Raw genomic sequence first — 14,141 nt, 5'->3', positions numbered from 1 at the left:
CACATGCAAAATTCAATTTTCTTTCAAGCTCTGGCTAAGTTCTTTGCCAGTCTAGCTCAAGAGTCACCAAAAATATAGGACATATGTATTTTATTACTCAAAACACATTGCTATGCTCATGAGTCACAACCTATCCTAATTAAAACAAAAAACAGAAACAAAAGAAACCCACACAAAAAAACCCAGTTCCCAGGCAGTAACATTGGTCCTAACCATGACGAATGACATTCCCAGTTGTGGACAGTGTCAGCTTTATAATAGGTCTGTAGAAATATGTTACTATCAGCTAGTATCATGGGAAACATGAAACAGCTGGCCTTCTGTGCCTTGCCTAACACTGGTCTTAAGAAAAGTCTTAGGTTATTGACACAAACATGGGGTCTGTGCAACTGCTTCAACTCCATGAGCCAAATTCAGCACTGCTGACCTCAATGAAGGTGCATCATTTATATCTGAACAAAAAAGGCTGTGAAGAAAGACTACTGGTTTTCATATTTCTACTGCAAAATCTTGAGAGGAATACTAATTTATTTAAGGGCCAAGCGTCACCTGAAGGTATCCATCCACCTCCCCATTGAACGTAATATTCAGGGTCTGCTAGGATGTTCCTTACTTTGGTTAGAAAGTTCTCTGTTGACATAATATCCATATTGTCCATGTCATGCAAATTAACTGTTTCCCCCATCAACCACATCCAGGCTTCAAATTCAGCCAATTCTATTGAAACGTGTTTAAATAAAATCACCTGAGGAAGCAGTTAGCCATACTGGCCTCCTAAGAGTTATGGTCAACCCCTCCACAGGCAGCTGACAACCATACAGCTATGGTACCAGATACATACATATGTACGTACGTGTGTGTGTGCATTGAGACTTCTCTCAAGACAGCAACAAGGACGAAAGGAGAATGATGTTCTGGTGGGAGAGGCCACAAGACTCTTTATGGAAGGTTGTGGAGAGGTTCAAACCTAAATTTGTAAGACTCTTGGTTCTCCAGGGGACTTTGAAAGATTAAAGGCAGAGCCTGGGGTTGGCGAAACATCACTTTGTGGCGGAGCAAGGCTTGCTGCTGAAGTTTTAGTTTCAGCCTGCGAGAACAATTGGCCTTAGGCTACAAGTAATTTTGATAATAGATGAAGTTTTATTACTGGGATTCACATTCAGGCTTTCTTCAGAAAGGATTTGTACCAGGGACAAAATGCCAAATGGCTCTAAAGTTCATTCAGGACCATAAAAATGCATTTGTATTCAGATCCAAGGATAAAGCATAACCCTAATACTAAAGTCATCAATCCATTACAACTCCTTTGAGTGAAATGGAAGAAATGCAGTGGCTGGGTTTTAAACCTAGATCCTGTAGTTGTGCACAGAAAGGGAGTTGGATTTATGTCCCTTGTTTATTAACAGAAATCTTTTAACAGTAGGGTCTGATTTCTAATGGCCTTGCACCTTGAACACCTGTTCAAAGAGGCTACCATTGAGATCAGATAGTGTGTTACTCCACTTTACACAGATGTACCTGGCTACACATGTTGGAAAAACATTGGAGTTTCAGACCCATAATATCTGGGATGTGTTGGCAAGAAGACAGAGAGGAACAGGGAAAAAAACGTATTATACTGATGAACATTATCAAAAGAATACATGATAGCGTAGGGTGGTGTGTCAGTTTTACTCGCATGAATTTTCGGATGGCTACATTGGCTGGGAGTGACTTATACAGTTCATCCCAAACTAACAAATAATTAATGCTTTTTCTTTCTCCACTTTGCACTCTACTTTCCCAATCTTTAATCTGCACAGTGGCCAGTACGTCTTGTACAGGCAGTTTCACGCTTGCCCCAGAGGGTCACAGCTAGATTCCCATGTGGGTTCTGATCTTTCAGAAAAATTTGAAAAAGAAAAGAAAAAGACAATGAGATTGTAAATCCAGAGTACTGGGAGGTGGGCCCAGCACCTGAAATGACTTTCAAAATCACTTTTTAAAGTCAGAAGTTAATGATGTGCCTTTAAAAATGTGCATATTACCCTGCTGCTATGTACTAAGCATTCACTTCTGTAGGTGTTATGTTTACTTAGCCTCTTTAAGTATTTATCTATGGTGCCAATGTATAGATTTTTATACAGAACAAGACCTTTGGCCTACTGCTGTTGTTCAGGATATTATTCTAAGTTTGAAAACACAAGGTCCCACTCTGATTAAGTCAATTAAATCAGCATTTGCAATAAAAACAAAGGAAAAATGCAAGTACTTGGGTTCTCAGATTGGAAGGAAAGGGAGAGGTTACTGTGCCCATTCACATATCGTGTATATAGTTTATTTTGGACAGGTGCCATAATGTCTGTTTCAACCCAGGATCTAGATCTGATCTCAGTTCCCCTCTTATCAGAGTGGGAACAGGTGGTTCAGCATGTTACCTGGATGACATGTGAAGAAAACCATGGCCCAGATTAATGAGCATTCTCTACCTGTACTGCAGCTATTTTACAAGAAACAAAGAAATATAACATTAAAAACCATCATGAGAATATTTGGTGCCACATCATGAATAAAAAATGATGTTACGTTTGATTTGATGAAAAATGAATCAGAAATGTGAGCTGTATTCATACTGATTTGCAGCAGTGGAGTCTGCATTCATTACTGTAATGAGCACTGCATAAAGCTTATAATCAACGTTTATTACAGATGTCAAAAGGAACCCAGAGGCAAAGAGGAAATACGTGCTCTTGCCAGCCCTGATCAAAAACATCATAAAACTTCTAGCCCAAAAACGACAAGAAAGATGCAGTATTTCTTTTGCTTCCTACTACTTCCTTGCATGGCAATATATTCTAGCGTATTTATAAAGTTCTTGCATTAATAGGTTTAGACAACATTTAAAAAATTAGCATCACATGCAGCAACTACTGTAAATACTTCTTTGTATTAATACCTGCTTTGTCTTCTAGGAATACTAGAACAATTGATTTTTATCAATATGGTCAAAGCTAAGATTTTGTTTAAGTGGATAATCAAATCAGGCAAATAGCCAGCTATGTCTGATTCCTTCTCTGCATAGTAAGTCATTTCAACATCAGTAATGAGTGGGGTAAGGGAAAGGGTTGTATATGAACGATGCCTAATCTGAAATGCAGTTGAAACACCAGAAAAAAACATTGTCCAGTCTCTGAAATTAAAGTATGGCAAACAACAGTAGAAGTCTACCTATTCTGCCAAATTAAACAGGTAACAATCCTTGCTTCTTTTAGAAAGACAAAAGAAGATTGGAGATTTATTTGATTTCATGCACGTATGTATCAGTGAGAAGGAGAGAACAATGTTTCTGGGCCATTTTTATATAATGATTCAATATTCTCAACAAAACATCTATGCTGTAAATAAAAAAAGAGGCCTTACCTTCTGGTAACCTGGAAGCAGCATGAATAGAATTGGGGTCTCCTTCTTCTTCAGGTTGGTAACGATAAAGTGTCTGTGACTGCTTTTGGGATGCCTGACTACGATCTTCTTTCAGAGCAATGGGAGGGGATGTTGTGGGACTAAATTTGACCTTGGGGAAAGTATTTCCTCCATGCTTTTCATGGGAAGGTCTGTGACCATGTGACACGGTTACATTTGTCTCTTTCAGAGCTGGAGATATACCGCCCCCCTGCTCTTTATAATCTTTTCTCATGTGTTTTCTTGGTTTAGGGCGAGCATATCCTTCTTGTTCATGTCTCCCTCTCTCCCCTTGTTTCCCCTTTGATTTTCTCTCTGATTCTACCGCTTGCGTGGGCATCTCCGTCATAGCAGTTGTTTGCTCCTCAGGAGCACTGCTAGTCACAGTTCCTTTTTCACTCAGAACCTGCACTGTGGGTGCCATTGTGGTGCTTAGGTCTCTCTTTTCCTCTTCTTGTTCCATTGCATTGTTAAGTTCAGGGTGGGGAATAGGAGTGTGCGTGTTGACTGCTACAGCAGCTTCTTCAGCGTGTGTAACAGGTTGAGTCAACGGTGGGGAAGTAACGCTGATTACACGGTACTCATAATCCTCACTTTGTTCTTGGCCAATGCTGTCTTCTTCTGTATGGGCTGCAGAGTTCCTGTGTTTTGTAGGAGGTTCCACCTGAGTGGCGTCTCCTTCGGGTGCCTCTTGGTCATAGCTGTACGGATCGTCGTAGTGCTTCTCCGGTTCGTTCTCTTCAGTATCCGTTGGGCTCTGAGGATTTAATGTGGATGGACCACAGTCTGGGAGCTGGTAGCACATCAGTTCACCTCCAGAATTTGGGCAATGGCAAACCTTGCATGGAGGAATATGGAACGTATGGCCTGCTACATACTTCTGACCTTCATGGAGGCAGCCTATTCTTCCACACTGAGAGCAGCCATCAGCTGGTAGTACAGCATCAATACAGTTTGGGGGCAACTCAGGGCAAAGCATAAACTGGCAGCTGATCTTGCCTCCTCCCTTGGGACACGAGCATTCAGTGCTTCCAAAGTCCACAAAATAAGATTGCCCTTCGGGTACTTTGCCATTCATAAATCCCACGTTGACACAGTCATAGTACTGGTAGCCTTCACAAGTACAACCATGTTGCAAACAAGAGGCACAGCATTCACCAGGCTCAAGCACCTCTTCAATACAGTTCTCCAGTTGCTTGCACTCCGCTCCTGTACAATCCTTCTGGGCATGTGAGATGCCAGTCCAAATGAGCACCAAAAGGACAGTGCACAAACAGCTCAAATGAGGGACTTTGTCCCTATCCATAGTCTTTCTAAACAAATAAGGCACCAATCCAGTTTTGCTCATCCTATTTTTTCTGGAAGAATTGTAGGTTCAGCTCCCAGTCTGCAATATTTTCCTGAATTCTCCTTTTCTCCTAGATCCTAGGTTTATGAAAGAAAACTCTGTTAAATGCTATACTCAGCACATATCCTGTTAAACATTAGAAATCCTTAAAAGTTGGGATACAATCCAACATCTGGAAACCCAAGTATAAAATTAATCATAATGTCTTCCAAGCATTGCAGGCACTAGGCTTCAAGTTGCATGTTTTTCTTTCTCTCTCTCTCTCTCTCTCTCTCTCAAGAAAAATCCAAGATTGCCTTTTTTTTGGTGTGTGTATCTATTCATAAAAAACAGTAACATTAAAAAAAATAGCCCTTTATACTTCAGTGGGCTTTGTTAAGTCCTCTCTTCTGGCTAAACAAAGGTAAGATACTTTGGGCAGTTAATAAGCAAATACACAGCTCTTCGTTCACAGATGTGTTTCAGATATAGAATCTTTATGTTTTAATTACAAAGGATCAAATCCTGGAGATGTAATTCAGGCAAAACTTTGCCTGATTAGGGACTTTTGGATTTGTCCCTGTATATGTAAACCCTTAATGTGAGGGGTTTTTTCCATTAACTAAATACAATGACATTTTGCTGACAATGATATTGTTGCCTCTGTAATGCTTATAAAACTCAAGACATAAAACTTGCATTACATGTCACTGCAGTTATGTGTAAACATCACATTATCAATTGTGCCTACATGAAGCCCTGTTCTATCTGTCATATTAGGGGCCAGATCCTCAGCTGGTGTAAATAGTCACTGAAAGCCTAAGACTCAACAGCAGATCCTCAGCTGGTGTAAATAGCCACCCACCACGGAATTCAGTGAAGCTGTGCCAATTTACACCACCTGAGGATCTGCTACAATGTGTAGCAATGTAGTTTATTTGTAACAGCGCCCAAGTGGCTTTGGCTCAGCTCCTCAATGGTTTGAAATCAATGAACATTAGGTACCTAAATACCTTTGAGGATCTGGACTCTTGTGACTTTAAAAGCAAACATTCTAGAGTAATCAGCATGTAAAGCATTTGAATCTAAGACATTAATACCTATTAATGATTAGTAAAATAAACATGTGCACATTGGAAATTTTTAATAATTTTGACACTGTGTGCTGCAGAATGATTAATTTCAAAGTCAACACAAATCAACTGCTGTCAAATCACAAAACACACAAACAAATTATTTATAGTTAACATGGAAAGTAACAATGCAGAATAAATCTGACTTTAGTTTGATAGAAATAGTGGTTCAAAATGTTTTTTTATTTTAAAAGTTGTCTGATGGGGGGAAAGTTTTCACTAACAGCATCACCAGGAACAATAAACCAAGCAGAAAACAGGAATTCTGCCAAAAAAAAAATTTTTTTCAAAAGATTACTTCTCCCACTTATACCGGGTTTCCAGCAAGTCAGCTCAGAGGTACTACTGGAAATTGGCCAAAATGTAGGAAAAGTGTGCCTGTCCTGATAAGATATGAACCTTTTATTATATTTAGAGTTTTCTGTAGTTCTGTATTACAATTTGAATTGCTAGACTACATTACTCATTAATATGATGATAATACTGAGTCAAATTAGTGAAAACTCCAGTACTATGATATGAATTCAGTAATGGTTCAAAGGATGTTACAGTGATTCAATGAAAAATACAAATACAAAGAAAGTGGACCATTGTGTTATAAGAGATCCATTTACTGAGAACCACTTTCAACCTTGGACACATAGGAATAAGTAGTAAAGTATTCGCTATGCAGTTCCTGAATGAATTCAAACTGGGTTCATAAGATTTAACCATTTCATTAAAATAACAGGAGTACTTGTGGCACCTTAGAGACTAACAAATTTATTAGAGCATAAGCTTTCGTGGGCTACAACCCACTTCTTCGGATGCATATAGAGTGAACCATATATTGAGGAGATATATATACACACACATACAGAGAGCATGAACAGGTGGGAGTTGTCTTACCAACTCTGAGAGGCCAATTAAGTAAGAGAAAAAAAACTTTTGAAGTGATAATCAAGATGGCTCAGTACAGACAGTTTGACAACTCCCACCTGTTCATGCTCTCTGTATGTGTGTGTATATATATCTCCTCAATATATGGTTCACTCTATATGCATCCGAAGAAGTGGGTTGTAGCCCACGAAAGCTTATGCTCTAATAAATTTGTTAGTCTCTAAGGTGCCACAAGTACTCCTGTTATTTTTGCGGATACAGACTAACACGGCTGCTACTCTGAAACCATTTCATTGTTTATATATAAAGCCTGCTCTGCTCTTTCGGCAGCTCTTTCAGGTAATATGAATTTGTAACTGATTATCTGGTTTAGACTGCGGAGTAATACGTGGAAGGAGAATTAAAGATAAGCCCCTACTGAGAGGCTTTAAGGACAGGACTCTAGTTATCAGATTCTTACAGTGGAATATCCAGGTTATAACACCTCAGCACATTTAAGTCATCAGGCCAAATTTTCTGCTTGTGGCCAATATACTCACTCCACAATGGTCCATTTTTCCCTCTCTAATGTAAGGTTAACTTTATAGATGGTCTCAAGCACACTGCTGAATTTTGGGGCAGCTGGGAGTCAAGTCATAACTTCTCAACTTGAGCCAATCTATTGAAGGCAGGGTTTCTACATTCAAATGTTTCTTGGTCCAGAGAAGGCAAATCATGCAATGCCATATTGGTACCAATGTGAGCATGGGATGTCCTATCATGCTACAGTAAGGCTGATAAGTCGGGAGGTTAATAAAGGAATAGAGAGCCTCTCACCTCTAGGTTATCAGTTTGAAAACCAGTGCAGCTGTGTAGTGACCAAGAGTTGTTACCATTTACACTGACCTACCTGAAACTGGAATTTCCACTGGAACGGTTTCCCTTTCCAGTTCCCTTCAGGGGGCGGGGAGGAGGGGTAAGGAAGAGTGTCCTACATTCCTTATTCCCTCCAAACCCAATACAAACAATAAGCACTAACGAGCACTTTTGTTCATAATCTCAGTAAAGCAATCAAGCACTAAATCTTACAGCTGGTCTCTCCAAGTCAGGGTTGAAGCAGATTGGTGAGAGCAGTGTCAAGCGATACACACTGCAGTCACCTGTCCTTCAGAGTATCTAAAACACTTTACTCACTAAGGCTGTCAGTCTGACCCCCGTAACAGCACTAAAATTTACCTCAGCTTCCACAATAAAGGATCCCTCAGGCTGCATTAAAAGATGTATTGTGCTTATATATTTTCACTCTTATATTAAAATGACTAATGATACTTGTGTAGCAACCACATATTTATAGTTGTTGCACCAACGTATTAAACATGACAAATGGAGCTGGATAGCTCAGTGAATATCACACAGTGAGACTTGCCAGTGCAGTATAATGTTCGCCATATGCTATCCATTGTTTCCTGCTTCTCAAATGTAGCATATGAGCAGGCTCACTTCTCAGGCATAACTTGACCTTCCAAAGAGAGGCCACAAAGTTTGTTTTTTGAAGTGAGTAGCACAAAACTAGCTGTACTTTATATCCAGCATGCCTAATAAATCCTTTAGTGGTGCATTATCTATTAGTGGATCTAGGAACTGCAGCTTCTCAATCTCTTCCTGCATGGTCATCTTCGCTGACCTGGCTCCTTTCATTAGCTTTCAAAAACACTCCGGTTTCCCTGAAAAGAAAACCTCTTGACTCCACTTGTCTCCATCTCCAACCTCCCCTTGCTGTCTACTTTCCCCTCTTTCACTTTATCTCCTTTTATCCTACCTGGAATCCCTGCAGTTCCATTTTAGCCTAAGATGATCTTCTGTCTCCTTTGCTATCTGCTGTCTGTGACACAGCTGTTGTCTCTTTGCCTTGGTCTTTCCTGGCTTTAGTGCTTTCTTGGTTCTCTTCCTCGCTCTCCAGCCACTTCAGATGATATTTCAATTTCCCTTCCCATTAATAAGTAACAGAGGGTCCTGTGGCACCTTTAAGACTAACAGAAGTATTGGGAGCATAAGCTTTCGTGGGTAAGAACCTCACTTCTTGCATCTGAAGAAGTGAGGTTCTTACCCACGAAAGCTTATGCTCCCAATACTTCTGTTAGTCTTAAAGGTGCCACAGGACCCTCTGTTACTTTTTACAGATTCAGACTAACACGGCTACCCCTCTGATCCTTCCCATTAATGATTCCTTTTCCCCCTCAGTTGGGTCCCTCAGAGTTCTGTCCCTAGTTCTCTTCTCCATTTACACCTTATCTCTTGAGCACAACCTCTTATCTCTTATCCAATCACAGCATTGTGTCCATGATCACTCTGACTCCTCCCCCTCTAGTCACTTTCACATCTCTAACTGATTTCTCATCCCACACACTCATATCAAGCTGGTTAAAGCCAAATTTATCTGCCCCCTTGAATTCCTCTGTTAGTAACCACATTATCTTCCCAGTCACCCAGGCCCAGTCTCTCTCTTTGATGCCTCTGTGTCTTTCTGGAGAGAGAATACTTTCAGATGAAATATCTCATTTCACTCTTTTATGCTGCTAAATCCTCTTTATATTTTCCCTTTGTTGACTAACTATCGGTTTCCCCCCGCCCCAAATAAGCTTCCTTGGGGTCCATACCAGATAGGTCTCTACTTCTGCACCGGAGCAGGGAGAGGGGGAGAGAGAGAGCACCCAAGCATTGAATGAAACACATAGTCATGTCTGTTTTGTTCAGCTGGGCAAAATGTTTCTTACACTTGTTCCAAAGAAAGGGTGCATATCCTGTATAATCCTAAGGAGTTTGTGTATAACTGCTTTGGGAACTCAGCCCTTCCTAGAGACAAACTGTTGTGGAGACAGCAACTAGTTTAAATACATCTTATGCTGTTATTGTAGATAGGGTGACAGGATGTCCTGATTTTATAGGGACAGTCCCACACCCTGATTTTTCACACTTACTATCTGGTCACTGTAATTGTAGAAGGGTGTCATGACTGACTGGAGAAGTTGCATCATGTCAGTGGATGTGAGGCTTTTGGAATTTTTACAACTACTTTATGATTTCAATAATTTATTCTCCACAACTGTGATTGTATTTACATTCACTTAAATGCCCCTTTTTGTGGCCAGTGCACTAGAGAGGGGCCTTAGTGTAATTGTGAGAGAATCAGGCCCATTTAGATCTTTCACTGTGTCTTATTAACTTCATTGACATTTGCTGCTCAGAGTTTGGACTGGATGTCAGAACAAATTGAACCCCACACATATGAACGAAAATCCCTCCAATGACTGTATTTGAGCTTCACACAACTCTGCAGCAAAACCACCCAAATCTCACCCACAGGCTTGTACACCAACCGCTTCATGACCCAGAAAGCTTGGGTATTGTTTGTTTGTTTAAATATATCTTTTTGTGAAATTTATTAATTTACAGATCCAAATTCTGCACTCATTTTTATTCCATGTAGACCCATTGGCTTCAATGGGATTGCACTGGGCAAAAGGCAGAACAGAACCTGGGTTACCATGCTAATGCGCACAGTGTACCACATAAAGGAGATCCCAGTTAATATGGACACCAAAGGCCTGATTCTCCTTTTACACTGGTAAGAATTGGAGTAACTCCATTATGAGAGAGATTGAAACCTCAAGGGGTTGAGTTGCCCATCAAAAGCAGCCTAGCCTCATAACATAGGGCAATGCCCACAATAAGCCAACATTCCAAAGGTGGCCATTTTTGCAAAAAGAATAAGCTCATGTGAGCAGCAGGGATGTAATCTCTCTCGGCGACTAATCCCCCACCATCCCAACTAAAACAATGGACTATTCATGAAGTCTCAGATTTTAAAATGACATTCAAGTATATTACCAATTTAAGCACTTAAAGAATAACTTAGATTCATTTCCATTATTTTAAAATCAACCTTAAAGAAAATATTTCTTTTGGCAGGAGAATGTTATTCATACTGGTAACATTTTTTCTCCTCAAATTCATAACAAAGGAAGAATGAAGACATTCTATGGAATACTAGGGGGGTGGGGGGGGAAAGGAGGCAAGTGCACATATGGGATATACAGGCATTAGACATTGGAGAGAAGGACAGAAGAGCCTTTTGAGTTAGTGAACGAGATGGACAGATATCCAAGATAGGACATTCGAGGCTAATGTCAGAATGCAGCAGAAACTATAACTAGAGTTGGTCAAAACACAGAATTTCCATCATGTGGGAAAATCTGAGTTCAAAATGTTTCCTCCTGAATGAGGACAAAGTCAAAATCTCAGAATTTTTCATTCCATTAAATATTCTAAACGTATTTCATTTCAACAAGGCAAAAGTGTTTCATTCTGACAATAATATAAACAAGTTGAAAATGTCTTGTCAAAAATTTGTAGATCAGCTCCAGCTGTAACCCTGAGCCAGTCAGTTTATTTCAGGTGCCCACAAATGACATGAGGCCCATTCCTTAAAAGGCTTCCTTACACGAGTAATTTTTACTTATGCATGTAGTCCCATGGACTGCAATATGGCTACACACAAAAGGATTACTCGGGTGCATACGGTGCTGCAGGATCAAGGGCTTGCTTTTAAATGTTTTTATTGGAAAGAAGTATAGCCAACGTATAGATACAGTATAAAAAAATTGTATGATATACATGCACTAAAGGGGAAATTCACCCCTATGAAGTGGGCCAGCACAAAGCTTATGCATCCCTTAATTCCCACTTGAACCCTACTTTGAGGATTTAAGAGCTGTTTAATTGGCAGACAGCCCTTTTCATCCTAAAGGAACTTATGAAATTATCTATTTCTATGGCAGGTTTGGAAATAATTGTCCTTCCCTCATGTGCTCTGTTGACTGGTCAGCATATAAAAACTTGTAGTGCCATAGCCCATGGTCTGTGAATAAACAGAGCATCCAACCATGATATTAAATTTTTTTTGAAGATCATTCAAAAAGGTGCAGTAATCTGGAAAGCACACACTATACAAGAAGTCTAAATGTGTTTTCATATGCTATATATTTTTATACCTCTTACTTGTTGGCTTCAACTGCTGGCAGTCAAATTGGTAGCTGTCAGAATCACAAACAGCAGGAGAAAATGAGGAGGGAAAGATCAGTCTAAGAACACTACCCCTTAAATGCAAGAGAGGATGAAAAAATAATTGGGGGGGGAAATTATTTTCTTTTTACTTTTTTTTTTTTTTTGCTGGAGGAGAACAACCCTGAACCCAGTTGCTCCTGAGTAGACTGTGCCAGATAATGGATTAGTTCTTTCTTTCATACCCTCGCCCTCCAGAAACTTGTGATCTCACCAAAAGCTGCAAGAGAGAATTCGTGACTACTCCACCCTATCTCTCCCCAGGTGTAACTGAAGGGCTACTCAGAATATGAATGAATGACAGGAGAAATGTTTGTTGTAGTTCTCTTATATAACATACAGTACACAAAACACTAGCCCTTTCCTTCTGGAACTACTGAAACTTGAGACGGACCTGAACCGTGAACTTTGGGGGAGGTGTGAATCCCCAACAAAAACCTGAATCCAAATTTTGTAGCTTTGTTCTGTCTCTTATTGAAAGTAACATGCCTTGTACTTAGCAATTACACGGTCATCGACTCATGAGTTTATCATAAGTCTTGTGATATTTTACATTATTCTCAAAGCCCCATCTCCCGGGGGCCTGTGATTAGGTGAGAGACTCAGCTTTCTTTTAAAAAAGACATATGTTTCTAGCCCTGGTGGTTACAGAGAAAAGCTTGAAATTGTGACCCAACTAAAACCTAACGGCTCCGAAATTAGCATCCCAAAATCTTTTTTTTTTTAAAGCAAAAATCTCATGATTTTTTAAGCCATTTACAATTGTTTGGGGCCTGACTCACGATTTTTAAATGCCTGGGCTTGGCAATACTGCAGTTAACTCACACAGGAAGAACATTTGAGAGCCTTATGGAGCTTCGAATGATATGTTTATACTACAATCTGGAGGTATGACTGCAGCATGTGTAGATATACCCAAGCTAGCCTGAGTAACAATAGCAGTGAAGCTACAGCAGTATCTACCCAGGGTCCTGGGCAGGTGGGGCCTGTTGCCATGGCTTCTCTGCTATTAGTACTTGAGTTAGGCCAGGGATGGGCAAACTTTTTGGCCTGAGGGCCACATCGGGGTTCTGAAACTGTATGGAGGGCCACTGTAGTGTATTAAATTGCTCCCCATAGTAATGTGCTACTTACGATGTACTACTTACGGCTGCCAGTCCTGCTGCTCTGAGCGGCATGGTAGGGGGGCGGGGAGTGGGGGGATTGGAGTGGGGGGGGTTGGATGGGTCGGGGGCCATTAGGGGGGCAGTTGGGGGGTGGGGGTGTAGTACTTACGGCTGCCAGTCCTGGTGCTCTGTAAGTAGCACATTCCTACGGGGAGCAATTTAATACACTACATCCCAGTGGCTCTCGCAGCTGTGTTGCCCGGCAGGAGCTCGCAGCCCCACCGCTGAGAGCACTGGCAGCACGGCGAGGCTGTGGGGAAGGGGGGACAGCAGGGGAGGGGCCAGGGGCTGGCCTCCCCAGCTGGGAGCTCAAGGGCCAGGCAGGACGGTCCCACGGGCCGCCATAGTTTGCCCACCTCTGAGTTAGGCGGATCGAGGCTAGCTTGGGTATGGCTACACACGCTGAAGTCTCACCTCCCGATTGAAGTATAGACATAACTTAGGTCACTGGAGATATTAAAAGTGGGAGAAAAGTTAAGGTGCAAGACATGCAAAGCAGAACTGAGAGCAGATTCCAAGAAAGAGAACCAATCAGACAACACACCATCTACTGTAATTATTTACCCACTTTGTACCGATGTTATGGTGCTTAATTAATGTTTTTAAAGTGCTTTGATAAGCTCATAGAAATGTGTGGCAAGATCAGCATTACTATCTGCCTGTCAGCCAAATGTGGGCCAATTTATTTCAGAGGAAGGTGGGTCCCTCAAACCAAGTTTTTGGAAACCTGTAGCTAAGTATACAACTAAACAACCAATTGCTAAACTATACTATGATGCTTCTCCAGGAAGTGCAGCTTTGGAAGCAGTGTTTGCAGTCATGAAGTGACAAGCAGCCCAGCCCCAAATATACCGTAGGTCGGGGGGAGGGGTATTTGGAGGGGGGGAGGTGGCGGGGTTGTGAGCCACAGCTCAGGTGTAATGTTTCAGTACTTCCCCTCTCTGCAACTCAACCCAAATTAATGAAATGAGTATTTGCCTCACATATAAAGAAATTCACCTGTCACTGGGGGATCGTGGAAAATCCCCAGCGCAGCAAATCCAAAAAGGGACTCAGTGGGATGATGGGCAGCTGCAAAAAGAAAGAGATCTGCATATG

At 41.0% G+C, this 14,141-nt stretch overlaps 1 protein-coding gene across 1 annotated transcript in view; it reads right to left on the bottom strand.

Moving 5' to 3' along the window:
• The window catches only part of FBLN2 (fibulin 2), a 133,578-nt gene extending 128,792 nt beyond the window's left edge, over positions 1-4,786 (bottom strand). Inside the window, exon 1 of the mRNA XM_065407831.1 lies at positions 3,400-4,786. Within this exon, the coding sequence (XP_065263903.1) occupies positions 3,400-4,786 (1,387 nt within the window). The remainder of the gene's footprint in view (positions 1-3,399) is intronic.
• Positions 4,787-14,141: the final 9,355 nt, after the last annotated feature.

This window comes from Emys orbicularis, chromosome 7 (genome assembly GCF_028017835.1).
Source record: "Emys orbicularis isolate rEmyOrb1 chromosome 7, rEmyOrb1.hap1, whole genome shotgun sequence".
NCBI lineage: Eukaryota > Metazoa > Chordata > Testudines > Emydidae > Emys > Emys orbicularis.
Note: the sequence above shows the minus strand (reverse complement) of the source record. Positions and strands in the feature narration are given on the sequence as shown.